The sequence below is a fragment of the Cherax quadricarinatus genome, chromosome 32, assembly GCF_038502225.1.
Source record: "Cherax quadricarinatus isolate ZL_2023a chromosome 32, ASM3850222v1, whole genome shotgun sequence".
In the NCBI taxonomy this organism is placed as follows: domain Eukaryota; kingdom Metazoa; phylum Arthropoda; class Malacostraca; order Decapoda; family Parastacidae; genus Cherax; species Cherax quadricarinatus.
Window position 1 is genome coordinate 23913685 of NC_091323.1, and position 23099 is coordinate 23936783.

General features: G+C 42.2%; 1 protein-coding gene across 1 annotated transcript; it reads left to right on the forward strand.

Annotated features, from left to right (window-relative positions):
* Nucleotides 1-1222: 1222 nt before the first annotated feature.
* LOC128690293 (uncharacterized) lies at nt 1223-22860 on the forward strand. The gene is made up of 5 exons (XM_070090536.1): nt 1223-1276; nt 1441-1541; nt 15678-15860; nt 18203-18442; nt 22180-22860. Exons 2-5 carry the CDS (start codon nt 1463-1465, stop codon nt 22335-22337), a joined length of 660 nt encoding a protein of 219 aa, XP_069946637.1. The 5' UTR covers nt 1223-1276; nt 1441-1462; the 3' UTR covers nt 22338-22860.
* The last annotated feature ends 239 nt before the right edge of the window (nt 22861-23099 follow it).

Sequence of the window (23099 nt, forward strand, 5' to 3'; positions counted from 1 at the left end):
ACACTGTATCCAAGCTCTTGTATCTCCAGTTATATGGTCTTATAAGTGCATTCAAATTTATAATCAACCAAACTGCATTTTCACCATTTCTCAAGAATATATTAGTCTCGTCATTCCACTTACTAACTAGTTAATTTGTCCCAAAGTGATTCTTGAATGGTGAGAAAATCTTAAGAGTACGCTGACTTTGACCTTGTTTAACCTCGCCTCTGCTGGGCCGAGGTCGACCACCTCCTCTCTCACCACAGTGGTACATCTTTGGAGGACATTTTTTTTATCTTCTAAACAGATAAATCATCCTTATGATTGTTTTTAAATACTGAACTGGTTTTACTGTCTCGGAAAATATGAGTGACGTGCACTTGTTTGTGATAAGCATCGTAACATTCAGAAGATACTTCATTATGATTTCTAAAAACTATAGTCTAACAGGATAATGTATTTGATTAAGATATTTAACGATGGCAAATGTCGATGGTGCCTTAACGTTTATTACGGTCTCTGATGTTTGACTAATTTTACGTTGTCCCATTTGGTGGAGCTGAATTTTAGTTCATTATCGGAGTATTCCTCATCATAAAATCCATTGAGCATTAAATGACTTATGAGAGATTAAAACGAAAATGCTATAATAATAATAATAATAATAATAATAATAATAATAATAATAATAATAATAATAATAATAATAATAATAATAATAATAATAAAGCCACATGTTTAGATTGACCTACAATTATAAAATGTTGAGCTATTTCAAAATATACGAGTATCACAAATATTAATGAACATTTTATATACTAGGTGAATAGTTATTTTTTTTAATAAATATGAGCCAATTAAGCATTAAGTAAGATGTGGCTTCGTGAGATGGTGGTTATTGTGGTAAGGTCTCGACCCGTGTGTGTTCTACTTCACTACTCATCGAGTAAGACATCATTCACGGGTTTTCTATACTTTTCTTTTACTTATCCATGCGTCGCCATGACACAGAGGACCTGTGACATGATCTGCTGAACTGTGAGTAAAATTTACTTAAGAGAAATAATGTACTGGAATAACCTGCAAGATGAAAACTTACTTTTTGATTAAAATTCAGCTGCTGATGGATCAGGTCACTCGAGGTCACAGTCATCTGGTCATGATTACCAGATAGTAATTTGTAAACTAATAATTACAAAATAATTCTGCTCACTTATTATTATTATTTTTTTGCAAAAAACATTTGTAGCAGAAGTGAGGGTTATTTTGTCACTGTAAGAAGCTTACGCCACCGGTAATTACTTTTACCCATATACATACTTACCTAGATCTAATTCACATTACAAAAAATATATACTGCATATGATATGCCTTTTTACCTACATATCTGATTCTTTTATTGTCACTGTCACCCATTTATACAAGAAAGTGATACAAAGTTACCAATGTGTGTTGCAGACCACGAAGTTGTAGATCTGTAATGCAGACGGCAAAGATGAAGACCATACTCATGTTGGTTGTCACTGTAGCCCTCGCTCACCCAGCACCACAGCACAGGTGTGAGTATCAAAATAATAATTGTATACAATACTAACATTAGTTAAGTAAGATATATGTGCTCCACTCAGGTACCTATATTCCGAAAAGCAGCCGAAATGTTTCAGAATAAGGGTACCTGACTGTTGCACAAGTGTCTTACATTCCTACAAGTTGGAGTAACTAATCGCCTATGTGTCCCACTACATATGTTGTCTCACCAACACAGGGTGGAAGGGATTCACGGCACCTGCAAATAATGTTATATAATCAGGGCAAATGAAAGGTTATTGTAATGCCTAAAACATTAAAGGGAGAGTTAAAATCCAAACACAAAATTCACGACAATATGTAAACAAAATTTATCTGGTTATGCAAATTTCAACAAACCGTAAAAGTTAATTTAACCTCTTAACTCAATTTTTTCCATTGTTCTTGACAAACAAAATACCACCTTCATCGAAAATCAAAAATACATTGACACTTATTTTTGTTCTATTCCTTAGCCATTCGTTTAAGCAAATTACGACTCTTATGTTCGAAATTACTTTGCTATCCAGCTCTGTCGCTGAGGAGAGAGGAGGTGGGTGTGTGTGTGTACTCACCTAGTTGTACTCACCTAGTTGAGGTTGCGGGGGTCGAGTCCGAGCTCCTGGCCCCGCCTCTTCACTGGTCGCCACTAGGTCACTCTCCCTGAACCATGAGCTTTATCGTACCTCTGCTTAAAGCTATGTATGGATCCTGCCTCCACTACATCTCTTTCCAAACTATTCCACTTCCTGACTACTCTGTGGCTGAAGAAATACTTCCTAACATCCCTGTGATTCATCTGTGTCTTCAGCTTCCAACTGTGTCCCCTTGTTGCTGTGTCCAGTCTCTGGAACATCCTGTCTTTGTCCACCTTGTCAATTCCTCTCAGTATTTTGTAAGTCGTTATCATGTCCCCCCTATCTCTCCTGTCCTCCAGTGTCGTCAGGTTGATTTCCCTTAACCTCTCCTCGTAGGACATACCTCTTAGCTCTGGGACTAGTCTTGTGGCAAACCTTTGCACTTTCTCTAGTTTCTTTACATGCTTGGCTAGGTGTGGGTTCCAAACTGGTGCCGCATACTCCAATATGGGCCTAACGTACACGGTGTACAGGGTCCTGAACGACTCCTTATTAAGATGTCGGAATGCTGTTCTGAGGTTTGCCAGGCGCCCATATGCTGCAGCAGTTATTTGGTTGATGTGCGCTTCAGGAGATGTGCCTGGTGTTATACTCACCCCAAGATCTTTTTCCTTGAGTGAGGTTTGTAGTCTCTGGCCCCTAGACTGTACTCCGTCTGCGGTCTTCTTTGCCCTTCCCCAATCTTCATGATTTTGCACTTGGTGGGATTGAACTCCAGGAGCCAATTGCTGGACCAGGTCATCAGCCTGTCCAGATCCCTTTGTAGTTCTACTTGGTCTTCGATCGAATGAATTCTTCTCATCAACTTCACGTCATCTGCAAACAGTGACACCTCAGAGTTTATTCCTTCTGTCATGTCGTTCACAAATACCAGAAATAGCACTGGTCCTAGGACTGACCCCTGTGGGACCCCGCTGGTCAGAGGTGCCCACTCTGACACCTCGCCACGTACCATTACTCGCTGCTGTCTTCCTGACAAATATTCCCTGATCCATTGTAGTGCCTTCCCTGTTATCCCTGCTTGGCCCTCCAGCTTTTGCACTAATCTCTTGTGTGGTACTGTGTCAAACGCCTTCTTGCAGTCCAAGAAAATGCAATCCACCCACCCCTCTCTCTCTCTCTTGTCTTACTGCTGTCACTTTGTCATAGAACTCCAGTAGGTTTGTGACACAGGAGTTCCCGTCCCTGAAACCATGTTGGGTGCTGTTGATGAGATCATTCCTTTCTAGGTGTTCCACCACTCTTCTCCTGACAATCTTCTCTATGACGTTGCATACTATACATGTCAGTGACACTGGTCTGTAGTTTAATACTTCATGTCTGTCTCCTTTTTTAAAGATTGGGACTACATTTGCTGTCTTCCATGCCTCAGGCAATCTCCCTGTTTCGATAGATGTATTGAATATTGTTGTTAGGGGTACACATAGCGCCTCTGCTCCCTCTCTCAGGACCCATGGAGAGATGTTATCTGGCCCCATTGCCTTTGAGGTATCTAGCTCACTCAGAAGCCTCTTCACTTCTTCCTCGGTTGTGTGTACCGTGTCCAGCACCTGGTGATGTGCCACACCTCTCCGTCCATCTGGAGCCCCTTCTGTCTCCTCTGTGAACACTTCTTTGAATCTCTTGTTGAGTTCCTCACATACTTCACGGTCATTTCTTGTTGTCTCTCCTCCTTCCTTCCTTAGCCTGATTACCTGGTCCTTGACTGTTGTTTTCCTCCTGATGTGGCTGTATAACAGCTTCGGGTCAGATTTGGCTTTCGCTGCTATGTCGTTTTCATATTGTCGTTGGGCCTCCCTTCTTATCTGTGCATATTCGTTTCTGGCTCTACGACTGCTCTCCTTGTTCTCCTGGGTCCTTTGCCTTCTATATTTCTTCCATTCCCTAGCACACTTGGTTTTTGCCTCCTTGCACCTTTGGGTGAACCATGGGCTCATCCTGGCTTTTTCATTATTCCTGTTTCCCTTGGGTACAAACCTCTCTTCAGCCTCCTTGCACACTGTTGCTACATATTCCATCATCTCATTAACTGGCTTCCCTGCCAGTTCTCTGTCCCACTGAACCTCGTTCAGGAAGTTCCTCATTCCCGTGTAGTCCCCTTTCCTGTAGTTTGGTTTCATTTGTCCTGGCCTTCCTGCTTCCCTCTCCACTTGTAGCTCTACTGTGTATTCGAAGTTCAAAACCACATGATCGCTGGCCCCAAGGGGTCTTTCATATGTGATGTCCTCAATATCTGCACTGCTCAAGGTGAATACTAAGTCCAGTCTTGCTGGCTCATCCTCTCCTCTCTCTCTCTTGTAGTGTCCCTTACGTGTTGGTACATGAAGTTTTCCAGTACCACCTCCATCATCTTAGCCCTCCATGTATCTTGGCCCCCATGTGGCTTCAAGTTCTCCCAGTCGATCTCCTTGTGGTTAAAGTCGCCCATGAAAAGGAGCTTTGCCCTGTATGCATGAGCTCTTCTGGCCACTGCAGCCAATGTGTCAACCATCGCTCTATTGCTCTCGTCATAATCATGCCCTGGTCTCCTGCTGTTCTGTTGTGGGTTATACATCACCAATTACCAGCTTGGGACCTCCAGAGTGAAGCGTTCCCGCTATGTAATCACTTTCTTCTCCGCTGTCTCCTCTCTCCAGCTCATCAAAATTCCATCGGTGTTTGATCAGCAGTGCCACTCCTCCACTCCCCCTGTTCCTTCTGTCTTTCCTCAGGATCTGGTATCCCATTGGAAAGATGGCATCTGTTATCATACCTGTAAGCTTGGTTTCTGTGAGCGCTATGATGTCCGGTGATGTCTCTTTGACTCTTTCGTGCCACTCCTCCCACTTGTTTGTTATTCCACCAGCGTTTGTGTACCATACCTTCAGTTTCCTTTCCAATACTGTGGTTTGGGGGGCCAGTGGGGGTGGACCTGGTAGCATACTGTGGGATTCTATGATTGGGGGTTGGGTGGAAGCTGTGGGTATGGATTGTAGTTTGTGTTGGGATGGTGTGATAGGTTGTGGGGTTCTGAGGATAGTTGTGTGTGTGCTTGCCCTTGCTTCTCTGTTCTGCTCTGACTGACCTCTGCTGGTTCCATCCTTGTTTGCTTTCCTATCTCCTTTCGCTTTTTTGTCCTCTCCCTCAGCTGCTGTCTCTCTGTTTGTGTTCTGTCTCTGTCTAGGAACACCTTCTTGTACTCTTCCGAGTTTTTCAACCTTGGTTTCTCTTGGAGGATCCTGTTCCTCACTGTTTCTGTCCTGAGAATCAGCTTGATTGGTCGGTTTCTCCCCTTCACGTACCCCCTATTCTCTGAAAATTTACAATCTCATCCATGTCTTCTCCCCCTATTTCTGTGATAATTTTCCCAATCTCCTTTCTTTCTTCCTGCCGTCTTTCAGTGGGTGTCTTCTCCTCTCTCTCCCGAAGCCCATGGATAAACACTGATTTTGCCCTTTCCTCCTCCCATTGCCTCCCCCTCTGTGACTCTGGTTCCTGTCTGTATATGGTCATTTTCTCCCTTGATTTTTCCAGTGGCTCTTGGTAGCATGGTTGTGCCTCAGCATTCGACTTATCTCCCTCTCTATCTGCACCCAGCTGCTCTTTCCTTTTACTCCCTGACCCTTCTTTGCAGGCTGATATGACCTTAGCATAATTCATATCTCCTTCCTGTTCATCCTCTCAGCTTCATATGCTGTGTCTTCTCTGGTCACTGCCCCTGAGACTTGCTTCAGCCTGTTTACCTCAAACTCTAGGACCCTTACCCTGTCTACTACAGTTTCGACTTGTGCCTCCCATTTCTTCGTCTCCTCCAACCTCTCTTCCCATTTCGAAGAGAGCTCTTTCTCCATTTTTTCAGAAAGCTCTCCTAATTTTCTCTCCCATTCTTGCTCCACCCTTTTCCACTGCTCCTCCATCCATTCCTCTCTACCAATACCATTGTCATCTGATCCCTGATTCCTACGAGTCCCAATCATTTTTTTTTTTATTTAGTAAAGGAAAGAGAGAGAGAGAGAAGAGAGTGAGAGAGAGAGAGAGAGAGAGAGAGAGAGAGAGAGAGAGAGAGAGAGAGAGAGAGAGAGAGAGAGAGAGAGAGAGAGAGAGAGAGAGAGAGAGAGAGAGGGAGAGTGAAAAGGAAAAGGGGGAGAGAGTGAGAGAAAGAGAGAAGGAGAGAAGGGAAAGATAGGAGAGAGGGGAAAGAGTGAGAAGGGAAAAGAGAGAGAGAGAGAGAGAGAGAGCTTCTTCATCTCATCCCAGAATCACATGCATATGCAGACGACTGTACACTGACATTCACTTATCCAAGAAAAGAAATGCCAGCTGCTCTAAGCTACATCAATCACCAGCTGAGAGCTATATCAGCTTGGGGAAATAGATGGCAAGTAACATTTGCACCTGAGAAAACGCTAATGATGATCGTCTGTAGGCACCATGATGGTAATGCTGGTGAAGTAGTAAGGATGAATGGGAGGGTGTTGGCACCTGGAGAAGAAGTTGATATCCTTGGGGTGAAATTTGACTCCAAATTAACCATGAAGAACCATGTTGTAAATCTTGCAAACAAGGCAGCCAGGAAGCTTACAGCACTTCACCGTATCTCGCATCTGCTTGATAGTAGGGGTTGCAAGATCCTGTATGAGGCACAAGTATGCTCACACCTTGAGTATGCTCCACTTTCTTGGTTTGCCTGCCCCCCCCCTCTCATCTGCGACTGCTTGACAGAGTAGAGAACAGAGCAAGACGTCTCATCTCTTGCCTGGACCCATCCTGGATAGATCTGTCATTTCAGCAGAGAATTCAACACAGGAGGGATGTGGGTGGCCTTACTGTTATGTACAAGGCCAATATTGTCAAAATACCACACTTGGATCCACTTCGAGGACAGCATGAAACAAGCTTTTATGCCACAAGACGGGCAGAAAGCAGCAACTTCACTCTGGCTGTACCCTTCTCCAGAACATCACTCCATCTGAGATCATACATACCCAAGATGACTCGAGTATGGAACACATTCGTACAGCATAATGATGTCAACGAGATAAAGTCAGTTGATCAAATGAAAATGCTGGCCCACAGATGGCTCCAACTTTATCCTGTTCCCTACTTGTATGTCTCATAACAATAAAAATGCTTTCAAATGAGCTGATGTAGGTAACAGCTCTTAGCTTGCCAATAAAGTTAGGAATCCTTAACCTGTAAATAACTTGTCAATAAAGCTAGGGATCCTTAACCTAACCTTGTCAAACCCTGTGTAAAAAAAAAAAGAGAGAGGAAGAGAGAGGAAGAGAGAGAAGAAGAGAGAGGAAGAGAGAAAAAGAGGAAGAAAGAGAGGAAAAGAGAGGAAGAGAGAGAAAAAGAGATAGGAAGAGAGAGAAAGGGAGAGAGAGGAAGAGAGAGAGAGGAAGGGAGAGAAAGAGTAAGAGAGAGAGGAAGAGACAGAAAGAGTAAGAGAGAGAGAGAGAGAGAGAAAGAGAGAGAGAAGAATAGAGAGAGAGAAGAATAGAGAGAGAGAGGAAGAAGAGAGGAAAAGAGACAAAGAGACGGAGAGAGAAGGAAGTGTTAGAGGATCAATTCACATAAAGGTGTGAAATCCTGTATATGTGTGTGTATGTGTATGTGTGCATGTGTGTATGTGTGTATGTGTGTATGTGTGTGTATGTGTGTGTATGTGTGTGTGTGCTACAGCTATTCAAGTGCCTAACAGCAGATCCTGATCTCACCTAGTGTGTGTGTATGTGTGTGTGTATGCGTGCGTTTATGTAAGCAGTCCTTATTTCCCTCGTTTGTACTACATATGTTTTGCATATGTACCCTATCTCTTGGTTTCCACTGTACTGTCTTGTGTGCCTAAAATTACGTAAATTCACATAAAGGTGTGAAATCCTGTATGTGTACTCACCTATTTGTACTCACCTATTTGTGGTTGCAGGGGTCGAGTCCTAGCTCCTGGCCCCGCCTCTTCACCGTGTGTGTGTGTGTGTGTGTGTGTGTGTGTGTGTGTGTGTGTGTGTGTGTGTGTGTGTGTGTGTGTGTGTGTGTGTGTGTGCATGTGCGTGTGTGTGTGTGTGTGTGTGTGTACTCACCTAGTTGAGGTTGCGGGGGTCGAGTCCGAGCTCCTGGCCTAAAATTACGTAAATTCACATAAAGGTGTGAAATCCTGTATATGTGTGTGTTTGTGTGTGTACTCACCTATTTGTACTCACCTATTTGTGGTTGCAGGGGTCGAGTCTTAGCTCCTGGCCCCGCCTCTTCGCCGGTTGCTACTGGGCCCTCTCTCTTCCCGCTCCATGAGCTTTATCAAACCTCGTCTTAAAACTGTGTATGGTTCCTGCCTCCACTACGTCATTTTCAAGGCTATTCCACTGCCTTACAACTCTATTACTGAAGAAATACTTCCTAATATCTCTCTGACTCATTTGTGTCTTCAACTTTTAATTGTGGCCTCTTGTTTCTGTGTCCCCTCCCTGGAACATAATGTCTTTGTCCACCTTGTCTATTCCACGCAGTATTTTATATGTCGTTATCATGTCTCCCCTGACTCTCTTGTCCTCCAGTGTCGTCAGGTCGATTTCCCTTAATCTTTCTTCATAGGACATTCCCCTTAGCTCTGGAACTAACCTCGTCGCAAACCTTTGTACTTTCTCTAGTTTCTTGACGTGCTTTATCAAGTGCGGGTTCCAAACAGGTGCTGCATACTCCAGTATGGGCCTGACATACACGGTGTACAGTGTCTTGAATGATTCCTTACTAAGGTATTGGAATGCTGTTCTCAGGTTTGCCAGGCACCCATATGCTGCAGCAGTTATCTGATTGATGTGTGCTTCCGGAGACATGCTCGGTGTTATACTCACCCCAAGATCTTTCTCCTTGAGTGAGGTTTGCAGTCTTTGGCCACCTAGCCTATACTCTGTCTGTGGTCTTCTGTGCCCTTCCCCTATCTTCATGACTTTGCATTTGGCAGGATTAAATTCGAGAAGCCATTTGCTGGACCAGGTGTCCTGTCTGTCCAGGTCTCTTTGAAGATCTGCCTGGTCCTCATCAGATTTAATTCTCCTCATTAACTTCACATCGTCTGCAAACAGGGACACTTCTGAGTCTAACCCTTCCATCATGTCGTTCACATATACCAAAAACAGCACTGGTCCTAGGACCGACCCCTGTGGGACCCCGCTCGTCACAGGTGCCCACTGTGATACATCATTACGTACCATGAGTTGTTGTTGCCTCCCTGTCAGGTATTCTCTGATCCACTGCAGTGCCCTTCCTGTTATATGCGCCTGATGCTCTAGCTTTTGCACTAATCTCTTGTGAGGAACTGTGTCAAAGGTCTTCTTGCAGTCCAAGAAGATGGAATCAACCCACCCCTCTCTCTCGTGTCTTACTTCTGTTATTTTATCATTAAACTCCAGAAGGTTTGTGACACAGGATTTGCCTTCCATGAATCCGTGCTGGTTGGCATTTATACTCTTGTTCCGTTCCAGGTGCTCCACCACTCTCCTCCTGATAATCTTCTCCATAACTTTGCATACTATACACGTCAATAACACAGGTCTATAGTTTAGTGCCTCTTTTCTGTCTTTTTTTTTTAAAAAATGGGAACTACATTTGCCGTCTTCCATACCTCAGGTAGTTGCCCAGTTTCCAGGGACATGTTGAAGATTGTGGTAAGTGGCACGCACAACATATCTGCTCCCTCTCTAAGGACCCACGGGGAGATGTTGTCCGGTCCCATTGCCTTTGAGGTATCGATGTCCCTTAGCAGTTTCTTCACCTCCTCCTCATCTGTATGTATGTCGTCCAACACTTGTTGGTGTATTCCTTGCTGGTGTCCCCATCTGGTCTGTCCCCCCAGAGTCCTTCCTGTCTCTACTGTAAATACTTCCTTAAATCTCGTGTTGAGCTCCTCGCATACCTCTTGATCGTTTCTTGTGAGTTCTCCACCTTCTTTCCTCAGCCTTATCACCTGGTCCTAGACTGTTGTCTTCCTCCTAATGTGGCTATACAGCAGTTTCGGGTCAGATTTGACTTTCGATGCTATGTCGCTGGGCCTCCCTCCTCATCTGGTGCATACTCGTTTCTGGCTCTTCTACTAATCACCTTGTTTTCCTGGGTCCTATGCCTCCTGTACCTTTTCCATTCTCTGTTGCACTTAGTTTTTGCCTCCCTACACCTTCGGGTAAACCAAGGACTCGTTATGGTCTTCCTATTATTTCTGTTTCCCTTGGGAACAAACCTTTCCTCTGCCTCCTTGCACTTTGTTGCCACATATTCCATCATCTCGTTTACTGATTTTCCTACCATTTCTCTGTCCCACTGAACCTCCTGCAGGAAGTTTCTCATACCTGTGTAGTCCCCCCTTTTATAGTTTGGCCTGTCCCCTTCAGTTCCTGTTACCTTCTCCACTTGTAACTCTACTATATAATCAAAACTCAGAACCACGTGATCGCTAGCTCCAAGGGGCCTCTCGTAAGTGATGTCCTCAATGTCTGAACTGCTCAGGGTGAACACAAGATCCAGTCTTGCTGGCTCATCCTCCCCTCTCTCTCTGGTTGTGTCCCTGACATGTTGATGCATGAGGTTTTCAAGTACCACATCCATCATCTTGGCTCTCCATGTTTCGGGACCCCCATGTGGCTCCAGGTTTTCCCAGTCGATCTCCCTGTGGTTGAAATCGCCCATTACCAGTAACTTTGCTCTGCTCGAGTGAGCTCTTCTTGCCACCTCAGCCAGTGTGTCCACCATCACCCTGTTGTTTTCTTCATACTCCTCTGTTGGCCTCCTGCAGTTCTGTGGTGGGTTATACATCACTCCAATGACTACTTTATATTCTCCTTCTATCTTTCCTCAGGATCTGATATCCCGTTGAGAAGATTGTGTCTGTTATTGTCTCAGCAAGTTTTTTTTTTTTTTTTTTTTTTTTTTTTTTTTTTTTTTTTTTTTTTTTGTGTGTGTGTGTGTGTGTGTATTTTTTCCATGGGGGAGTGGAACAGAATTCTTCCTCCGTAAGCCATGCGTGTCGTAAGAAGTGACTAAAATGCCGGGAGCAAGGGGCTAGTAACCCCTTCTCCTGTATATATTACTAAATGTAAAAGGGGAAATTTTCATATATATATATATATATATATATATATATATATATATATATATATATATATATATATATATATATATTTTTTCAACAAGTCGGCCGTCTCCCACCGAGGCAGGGTGACCCAAAAAAGAAAGAAAATCCCCAAAAAGAAAATACTTTCATCACTCAACACTTTCGCCACACTCACACATTATCACTGCTTTTGCAGAGGTGCTCAGAATACAACAGTTTAGAAGCATATACGTATAAAGATACACAACATATCCCTCCAAACTGCCAATATCCCAAACCCCTCCTTTAAAGTGCAGGCATTGTACTTCCCATTTCCAGGACTCAAGTCCGACTACATGAAAATAACCGGTTTCCCTGAATCCCTTCACTAAATATTACCCTGCTCACACTCCAACAGATCGTCAGGTCCCAAGTATCATTCGTCTCCATTCACTCCTATCTAATACGCTCATGCACGCTTGCTGGAAGTCCAAGCCCCTCGCCCACAAAACCTCCTATACCCCCTCTTTCCAACCCTTTCGAGGACGACCCCTACCCCTCTTTCCTTCCCCTATAGATTTATATGCTTTCCATGTCATTCTACTTTGATCCATTCTCTCTAAATGACCAAACCACCTCAACAACCCCTCTTCTGCCCTCTGACAGCAACCACCCAGGGAGGTACTACCGTCCTGCCAAGTGAGTGTAAAACGAAAGCCTGTAATTGTTTTACATGATGGTAGGATTGCTGGTGTCTTTTGTCTGTCTCATAAATATGCAAGATTACAGGTACGTCTTGCTACTTCTGCTTACACTTAGGTTACACTACACATACATGTACACGTTTATTTATACACACTCATCTGAGTTTTCTTTGATTTTATCTTAATAGTTCTTGGTCTTATTACTTTTCCTTTTTTATCCATGGGGAAGTGGAATAAGAATCTTTCCTCCGTAAGCCATGCGTGTTGTAAAAGTCAACTAAAATGCCGGGAACAATGGGCTAGTAACCCCTTTTTCTGTAAAAATTACTAAAAAGAATAAGAAGAAGAAAATTGTCAAAGTGGGAAGTCTGAATGTGCGTGGATGTTGTGCAAATGATAAGAAAGAGATGATTGTGGATGTTATGAATGAGAAGAAGCTGGATGTCCTGGCTTTAAGTGAAACAAGCTGAAGGGGGTGGGAGAGTTTCAATGGAGAGGAATAAATGGGATTAGGTCAGGGGTTTCAAATAGAGTTAGAGCTAAAGAAGGAGTAGCAATAATGTTGAAGGATAAGCTATGGCAGGAAAAGAGGGACTACAAATGTATAAATTCAAGGATTATGTGGAGTAAAATATAGATTGAATGTGAAAAGTGGGTTATAGTAAGCGTGTATGCACCTGGAGAAGAGAGAAGTGTAGAGGAGAGAGAGAGATTCTGGGAAATGTTGAGTGAATGCGTGGGGAGTTTTGAATCAAGTGTGAGAGTAATGGTGGTTGGGGATTTCAATGCTAAAGTGGGTAAAAATGTTATGGAGGGAGTAGTAGGTAAATTTGGGGTGCCAGGGGTAAATGTAAATGGGGAACCTTTAATTGAGCTATGTGTAGAAAGAAATTTGGTAATAAGTAATACATAATTATTGAAAAAGAGGATAAATAAATATACAAGGTATGATGTAGCACGTAACGAAAGTAGTTTGTTAGATTATGTATTGGTGGATAAAAGGTTGATGGGTAGGCTCCAGGATGTACATGTTTATAGAGGGGCAACTGATATATCGGATCATTATTTAGTTGTAGCTACAGTTAGAGTAAGAGGTAGATGGGAAAAGAGGAAGGTGGCAACAACAAGTAAGAGGGAGGTGAAAGTATATAAACTAAGGGAGGAGGAAGTTCGGGCGAGATATAAGCGACTATTGGCAGAAAGGTGGGCTAGTGCAAAGATGAGTAGTGGGGGGGTTGAAGAGGGTTGGAATAGTTTTAAAAAATGCAGTATTAGAATGTGGGGCAGAAGTTTGTGGTTATAGGAGGGTGGGGGCAGGAGGAAAGAGGAGTGATTGGTGGAATGATGAAGTAAAGGGTGTGATAAAAGAGAAAAAGGTAGCTTACGAGAGGTTTTTACAAAGCAGAAGTGTTACAAGAAGAGCAGAGTATATGGAGAGTAAAAGAAAGGTGAAGAGAGTGGTGAGAGAGTGCAAAAGGAGAGCAGATGAAAGAGTGGGAGAGGCACTGTCAAGAAATTTTAATGAAAATAAGAAAAAATTTTGGAGTGAGTTAAACAAGTTAAGAAAGCCTAGGGAAAGTATGAATTTGTCAGTTAAAAACAGAGTAGGGGAGTTAGTAGATGGGGAGAGGGAGGTATTAGGTAGATGGCGAGAATATTTTGAGGAACTTTTAAATGTTGAGGAAGAAAGGGAGGCGGTAATTTCATGCACTGGTCAGGGAGGTATACCATCTTTTAGGAGTGAAGAAGAGCAGAATGTAAGTGTGGAGGAGGTACGTGAGGCATTACGTAGAATGAAAGGGGGTAAAGCAGCTGGAACTGATGGGATCATGACAGAAATGTTAAAAGCAGGGGGGGATATAGTGTTGGAGTGGTTGGTACTTTTGTTTAATAAATGTATGAAAGAGGGGAAGGTACCTAGGGATTGGCGGAGAGCATGTATAGTCCCTTTATATAAAGGGAAAGGGGACAAAAGAGATTGTAAAAATTATAGAGGAATAAGTTTACTGAGTATACCAGGAAAAGTATACGGTAGAGTTATAATTGAAAGAATTAGAGGTAAGACAGAATGTAGAATTGCGGATGAGCAAGGAGGCTTCAGAGTGGGTAGGGGATGTGTAGATCAAGTGTTTACATTGAAGCATATATGTGAACAGTATTTAGATAAAGGTAGGGAAGTTTTTATTGCATTTATGGATTTAGAAAAGGCATATGATAGAGTGGATAGAGGAAAAATGTGGCAGATGTTGCAAGTATATGGAATAGGTGGTAAGTTACTAAATGCTGTAAAGAGCTTTTATGAGGATAGTGAGGCTCAGGTTAGGGTGTGTAGAAGAGAGGGAGAATACTTCCCGGTAAAAGTAGGTCTTAGACAGGGATGTGTAATGTCACCATGGTTGTTTAATATATTTATAGATGGGGTTGTAAAAGAAGTAAATGCTAGGGTGTTCGGGAGAGGGGTGGGATTAAATTATGGGGAATCAAATTCAAAATGGGAATTGACACAGTTACTTTTTGCTGATGATACTGTGCTTATGGGAGATTCTAAAGAAAAATTGCAAAGGTTAGTGGATGAGTTTGAGAATGTGTGTAAAGGTAGAAAGTTGAAAGTGAACATAGAAAAGAGTAAGGTGATGAGGGTATCAAATGATTTAGATAAAGAAAAATTGGATATCAAATTGGGGAGGAGGAGTATGGAAGAAGTGAATGTTTTCAGATACTTGGGAGTTGACGTGTCGGCGGATGGATTTATGAAGGATGAGGTTAATCATAGAATTGATTAGGGAAAAAAGGTGAGTGGTGCGTTGAGGTATATGTGGAGTCAAAAAACGTTATCTATGGAGGCAAAGAAGGGAATGTATGAAAGTATAGTAGTACCAACACTCTTATATGGATGTGAAGCTTGGGTGGTAAATGCAGCAGCGAGGAGACGGTTGGAGGCAGTGGAGATGTCCTGTCTAAGGGCAATGTGTGGTGTAAATATTATGCAGAAAAAAAAACTATATATATATATATATATATATATATATATATATCGTGCCGAATAGGCAGAACTTGCGATCTTGGCTTAAATAGCAACGCTCATCTTGCCAAATAAGACAAGTGAAAATTTGTGCATGCAATAATTTCGCCAAAATCATTCTGAACCTAACGTATAAAATATATTTCACTGTGTTTGTTTAGTATTAAATTATTGTAAACAAATCTAAAATATATTTAGTTGGGTTAGGCTAAAATAAATTGTTCTTGTTATAATAAGGTTAGGTAAGTTTTCTAAGATTCTTTTGGTGCAAAATTAAAATTTTTTACATTAACATTAATGAGAAAAATATATCTTTAAACGTATATGAGAAAATTTTCGAAAGGACTTAATTTTAAATGAGTTCTTGCTAATTCACCAGTTTTACATATTCGGCACGACATATATATATATATATATATATATATATATATATATATATATATATATATATATATATATATATATATATATATATATATATATATATATATATATATATATATATATATATATATATATATATATATATATATATATATATATATATTTATATATATACTTTAGCTTTACAAACGTAAACAACTTCGCCTTTTTGTGGCCTAATGTATAGTAAAAGCAACGTCTCCGTGTTCCACTAACCCTACACTGTCTGCCAGTGCTCCACTAAGCTCAAACTAACTAGCTGCGTCTTCCCTGACGCACAGTGACAGGCAAGGCGTACGTCGGGCTGAGCCAGGCGTTGGGAGGACGTATCCCCGTGGGGATCTACAGTGCTGACCGCATCTTCCACGCCTACGAGAACCATGACAACGACGTAGTAGTTCTCAACTTCCCGGGACTCTCCGAGGTGGTCGGAGGCCGAGGTCTGGGAACTGCCGCCACCAAGAGTAAGTAGTCAACTGTCTAATACTGTCTGGGTGTATGTATGTACTCGCCTAGTTTTTTTGTCTGTGTGTATGTACTCGCCTAGTTGTGTGTCTGGGTGTGTGTATTCACCTAGTTGTGTTTGTCTGGGGTGTCTAGGTGTGTGTACTCACCTAGTTGTGCTTGTCTGGGTGTGTCTTCATCTAGTTGTGCTTGTCTGGGTGTGTGTACTCACCTAGTTGTGTTTGTCTGGGGTGTCTGGGTGTGTGGACTCACCTAGTTGTTTGTCTGGGGTGTTTGAGTGTGTGCACTCACCTAGTTGCGCTTGTCTGGGGTGTCTGGATGTGTGTACTCACCTAGCTGTGTTTGTCTGGGGTGTCTGGGTGTGTGTACTTACCAATTTCTGCTTGTCTGGGGTGTCTGGGTGTGTGTACTCACCAAGTTCTGTTTGTTTGTGATGTTTGGGTGTGTGTACTCACCTAGGTGTTTGTCTGGGGTGTCTGGGTGTGTGTAATCACATAGTTGTTTGTCTGAGGTGTCTGGGTGTGTGTACCAGCAAGTTCTGCTCGTCTGGGGTGTCTGGGTGAGTGTACTCACCCAATTGTTTGTCTGGGGTGTCTGGATGAGTGTACTCACCTAATTGTTTGTCTGGGGTGTCTGGGTGTGTACTCACCTAGTTGTTTGTCTGGGGTGTCTGAGTGCGTGTACTCACCTATTTGTTTGTCTGGGGTGTCTGAGTGTGTGTACTCACCTAATTGTTTGTCTGGGGTGTCTGGGTTTGTGTATTTACCTAATTATGTTTGAAGGGGTTGAGTTATTGCTTCTGGCTCTTCTTTTAAGAACTGGCTTTGCCCATGCCTGATCTTCAGGAAAAGATGTTACATCTAAAAAAGACTGCACCTGGTGTTTCCCCCCCTTGGTTAGATCAGTCAACAAAATTTCGCTGGTTGTCTATGATGAAAACGGTGGGCTAGAAACATTCAAAGTGACTGGACAGAGCTTTTATAGTCGTGAACGAAGGCATGTGAAATTTCACATTCATCCTCTCATGCCCACACTGCCCTTCAAATTTCCATCCTCTCAAGTCAACATCGTCTATTATCACCTTTCAACTTTTCAACTAACAATGATGGTATGTTATTTGCTATAGGAGAGATGAAGATTTCTGCTAAGCGTGTCTTAGTTATGTGATGACCTACCAAGTGGAACTTTTGGTTACTCCACCAAAGATTTAAGCTTGCTTACCAGTCCACAGAGTCCAAAATTGTAGATCCTAACATAGGATGAGAGGATAGGTTTTCCACCTCATTTAAAAACAACAGGTAACTACACATTAGTAGCCAAACATATTCATCCCATCACTAAGGAGCCACAATTATTCTGTGTATGACAACGGCCGGAGTATATATATATATACTGAAGGAGACTCGAACCTACGAACCTTAGGACAAGGTACGCAGTGCTTTACCAATCTACCCACACTGGACAATACCTTGGCGTGTAGCTTGCGCTACACGTTTGATCCAAGGCAGCCAGCTTTCAGGGAGAAGGCTTACAGCTTTTCATCTCATCCCCTGCATGCATCAGCCTTACTAGAGATTTGAACAATGCAAGGAATTCGCGAGAGCAGGCGAAATATACACAAACACTGATCTCTGGCTGAAGGAGACTAGAACCTACGAACCTTGGAACATGGTACGCATTGGTAAAGCACTGCGTACCTTGTTCGTAGGTTCGTAGGTTCGAGTCTCCTTCAGCCAGAGATCAGTGTTTGTGTATATTTCGCATGCTCTCGCGAATTCCTTGCATTGTTCAAATCTCTAGTAAGGCTGATGCATGCAGGGGATGAGATGAAAAGCTGTAAGCCTTCTCCCTGAAAGCTGGCTGCCTTGGATCAAACGTGTAGCGCATGCTACACGCCAAGGTATTGGTCCAGTGTGGGTAGATTGGTAAAGCACTGCGTACCTTGTCCTAAGGTTCGTAGGTTCGAGTCTCCTTCAGCCAGAGATCAGTGTTTGTGTATATTTCGCATGCTCTCGCGAATTCCTTGCATATATATATATATATATATATATATATATATATATATATATATATATATATATATATATATATATATATAATTCATGCATGCTAAAATTTGCTCATAACATTAAGTATAAATTAAACTAAAAACGTGCACATATCACAATTTTAATACAGCTGCTAACCACTATCCAAATATTTTTTTTCACAATAGTCAACTAGCAGTGTTTATAAGAGAGAACTCGCCATATCAGAACATCTCATCGGAAGCCTGCAGCAGGATTATCCTGCGCTACCATCATGCTTCACTATCTAACCTCCGGTTGTTTCTTCTTGAAAGCTGTTGTTGCTGGTGGCGTTGCCAAAGAACTAGTCAACACGAAAGCTGATGCAGTCCATAGCGTAGATGATGCAATCGTTGATGGACTGGTTGACACGGCCTTTGATGCTGTCCACCACATAGCTGGTACACTCGTCGATGTTAAATCCCCTGCACTGATACGAACGAAGCGCCAGGACTCCGAACGCAGCAACGCCAACCAGCTGTCCTTTGCTTTATCTGGCCTTGGCACACTTTTTGGTAAGTTTGCAGCACAACCTTCCACTCTGAATGGTTATACTTAAGTTCACGGTAACATGAGTATAACAGTTAAGAAATGTTCCTCAGTTCTATTTTTCACAGGAGGTTCCAGAATTCTGATGGTATCCTGCCTTGTAGTCAAGGATAAACATGTTCACTTCTGCCTTCCACACAGTTTACTTTAATTCTTAGTCTATAATTCTAAGTCTATATAATTCTAAGTCTATATAAAGGACCTCTTTTATATTTGTCTGCATACAAATGTTCATACAGGCTTATTTAGCGGACTGAACGTTTCCAGGTAGAGAGCATCTGGGAGACTAAATTACCTCAACTAAAAAGATTTTCAGTACATTAAGTTATCACCGACTAGGAGTTTTAACACTCTTAAACATTATACTATTACTAATAGTTAAATGAATAAAAAAGAAATGGGACAAAGTTTAATGGTTTAAAGATAAAGCAATCTGTTTGGGGAGAGAAGGATCTTAGGTATATACGGATAGGTAATAACGTGTTGCAACGTAATAACACAGCAGAGGATCAGGATTAGTTTTGAATTCACTCATTACATGTGTGCGATCTGTTGAGACGTTACAACACAGTTTACCAGGTCATACGCTTCCAACGTACTTATTAACGGCAGAGTATCATCATATGAGTGTGAATTATCTGTTACCGTAGGATAGCCTCACCGGTTATGCATGTGAATATGTACGATTTTATTACGGCAATTTAGGTTTATTTAATTTACCTAATTCAAAGTAATGGAGGTCAATCTAAAGAGGGAGGATGTGACAGAGGTCGAGTAAAACAAGGATACTGGTGTCGTTCAGACTGCTGGAACACAAATTCTGGAATCCGGTAGAAGATAAACTTTCTGATCATGAGAACAGGTTGCATTTACAGGAGAAGAATGTACAAAAATAAATTCTTTTTATTTTCTTTTCTTTTCTAGCTTATCACTGTGAGGATTTTATTTACATGACTCCGTCTTCAGTTTCAGTGGACGCCCTCTAAGTAACTGAAATTTATAGACCTTTTTCTACCTTTCACTTCCTGCTGTTACATCAAATCTGTTTTAATCACTGATACTTTTTCTCCCGGGTACACTCAGAGATTAAAAAAAAGTGTCACTTGTAGAGTGAAGGTGACTTCAGAAACTGACCCTCGTAGATTCAAGGTTATTCTGAGAGTCTCTTACGAGATACTTCAAAACAAACCGCACATTTCTTGTTCTCATCCTGTTCACCATTCTACAGCACGACACAACATACGCAGCATGTATTGCTATCAACTCACAACGTACTTTAGCATGTACTGCTACTTCCTCACAACAGCATGTACCAAAACTTTCTAACATCAGCATGAACAACCACCACTTACAACGCTCAGCATGAACAACCACCACTTACAACGCTCAGCATGAACAACCAGCACTTACAACGCTCAGCATGAACAACCACCACTTACAACGCTCAGCATGAACAACCACCACTTACAACGCTCAGCATGAACAACCACCACTTACAACGCTCAGCATGAACAACCACCACTTACAACGCTCAGCATGAACAACCACCACTTACAACGCTCAGCATGAACAACCACCACTTACAACGCATTCAGAATGCACTGCTACTCTCTCAACACACTCAGCATGTGCTACCACCCCTGACAACACACTCAGCATGTACCATTCTTTTGTATGCTATTTAATTAGTTATAAGTTGTGATATTGTTAAATTAAATGGAAACGCTGTGAGTTAATCAGAAAACAATATTTTCTGAGTGGCTGTGAGTTTATCAGAAAAAAATATTTTCTGAGTGGCTGGGCCTTAAACAATGAATTCTGTATTTAGTTTCCTGCTGTAGGTTTTCTTGCATTGGTACAAACATGTTTTTCTACTATCAAAAATGGCCATCTGTAAACGTCTCTTCTTACACCCATTCAATTTAAACTGAAAGTTAATTTATAAACTGATTAATTAGCCTACGTCAGCCCATTACTCTACTGTCAAGATTGCCAGCTTGTATTACTACCCTCTGACGACACAGTCAACATACACCAATATTCCCTGACAACACTGTCAGCATACACCACTCAAATGGCCAAAAGCTCCAGCGACGGGTTATCATATGACTAGGACCCACGTCAGGAAACTCTTGTCCTGTTTCATGATTAATTTCACCCAACCTAACCTACCCTCTGACAACACAATTAACATACACCACTACTAACTGACAACTCAGTCAGCATACACCATACAAAGCATACACCACCTAACTCTTTCCTCCCACAATATTCGGAATGTACTTAACACTTCCCTCTCACAACATTCAGAATGTACCCAACACTTCCCTGTCACAACATTCAGAATATACCCAACACTTCCCTCTCATAACATTCAGAATATACCCAACACTTCCCTCTCACAACATTCAGAATATACCCAACACTTCCATCTCATAACATTCAGAATGTACCCAACACTTCCCTCTCACAACATTCAGAATGTACCCAACACTTCCCTCTCACAGCTTTCAGAATATACCCAACACTTCCCTCTCATAACATTCAGAATGTACCCAACACTTCCCTCTCATAACATTCAGAATATACCCAACACTTCCCTCTCATAACATTCAGAATATACCCAACACTTCCCTCTCACAATATTTAGAATGCATCCAACACTTCTTTCTCACAAGACACTAAGATTGCATCGACGTACCTTGTGAAGTCACTCTGCCAGCCCAATGACAAGCTTTATACACAAGGTAACAAACGGAATGCTAATGTTATGTGTTATGAGAAAGTAATAAGGCGTTTGGTGGATATCTATAGGCTTGGTCCCTAAGCATTTCTGAATATGGAGAATAATGTGCATGATCTGATTTTTTTTCTTGCTTGTGTGAGCCACAGAGTAGATATGTCTAAAATAATCGTTATGCACGTTTCTGAAACTTGATTTGTTATTTTGAATAGTTATAAACAGACCACTTCTTTTTCTCACTTTGATGATGACCATGTTAACCAGCATAACATTTGGCCCAGTCCGCCGGAACTAGTGACAGGGCCCCCGCCTGGAGCTAGTGACAGGGCCCCCGCCTGGAGCTAGTGACAGGGCCCCCGCCTGGAGCTAGTGACAGGGCCCCCGCCTGGAAGCCGCCTCCCACTGGAACGGTAGTTATGGTCCATCAGCATCATTATGAGGTATGGGCGGTGGCGAGACTGCAGCGAGGCATCGTCAGTATGGTACTCCACATGGCACAGCTCTTTGGTACATATAGCACATCCTCAACCACTCTCCACATGCTGGCTACTAACCTCACTTGTGACGGTCTTACCACTACAAATGAAATACAGATCTGACTTGTGAAGACTTGGACTTAATTCACGAAGACTTGGAGTTAACACGTGGAGAGACTCGGATTTACCTTGTGAAGACTTGGACTTGCCTCACGAAGACTTGGACTTAAGCATGTAAAGTAGAATCCTCCAGTGGGACAACTCCATTTTTTGTTTCCCTTACCTCACATAGTGTTGTGCAGTTACCTAAAGACAATCCAAAATATGCGATTCTTCACCTGTAAATCATTTCTTTGCCCCATAAAGGCAAGACAATTTAGGGTTTCTGGAGCTTCATAAATAGAATATTGATTTTGTATTAGTATAAAATTATATATGTTATACGCTTTTTGCTTCCCGACCGTGGATGACGTGATTCCGGTAGGCGGAAACTTGGGTCGGTGGTTGGACACTACGTTCGATGCCAACGTAAGGTTCATCAATGGCATGGAGAACGTAGGCACCCTAGTCTTAGACCAGGTGGATGAATTACTGGAACGGGCACGTAGCGGAAACAAGACCAACGGCCTTTCTCTCTTCTAAAACTCTTCACGTGTCAGCAAGTATCACTCAGACAGCAGACCTGTCAACGAAGTACTCGGTGTATCACTCAGGCTGGAGAATACCTGTCAACGACCTGCTGGATACGTCGCTCAGGCAGGAATATACCCGTCAACGACCTGTTGGATGCATCACTCAGGGAGGCCTGTCAACGACCTGCTTAATGCACCACTCAGACAGAACTTTTCCTGTCAACGACTTGATTGAAGTACCACCCAGGCAGGACTAAACCTGTCAACGACCCGCTGGCAGAAAGTCGTGCATTAAAGGAAGCCAGAGCAACACGCCCCCAGCTACGAATTCCTTATAACATTTATCACCATATTATAAAAAAACTGATAATCCATTGTAGTGTACAACACTAACGATTATTAACACTCATAAGATCCATAAAGAACTTTTGCCTCATTCATTCAAGAAATCAGAGCTCCCCCCCCCCCTTCTAATCAAATATGACTATCATTCTCAGACGCTGTATAACCACCACGAATTTACATCTTCAATAGGATAATATTGATAATCTGCCTCGTTCTCAACTATTCCTCAGCACGATCCATTTTGATGCAACACTTTCTACCATTATTCCCTTTATGCATGGTTGCTGTTACTTATGTCCTACTTCCATAATTTTCCTCCCACACATGTCGATTAACCACGATTCCTTTTTCTTGTTTCCTTCTGTTTTGATTCTCTTAATAACGTTCCCATTCAATATAAACCTCCTTATTACGTTTCTCTCTAAAG

Bases quoted from the DNA above. Each gene is read 5' to 3' on its own strand.
- LOC128690293 (XM_070090536.1), top strand. From the start codon at position 1,463: ATGCAGACGGCAAAGATGAAGACCATACTCATGTTGGTTGTCACTGTA. The intron at 15,861-18,202 runs GTAAGTAGTCAA...TCTTCTTGAAAG, and splicing joins GGGAACTGCCGCCACCAAGA to CTGTTGTTGCTGGTGGCGTT. The intron at 18,443-22,179 runs GTAAGTTTGCAG...TGATTCCGGTAG, and splicing joins TGGCCTTGGCACACTTTTTG to GCGGAAACTTGGGTCGGTGG.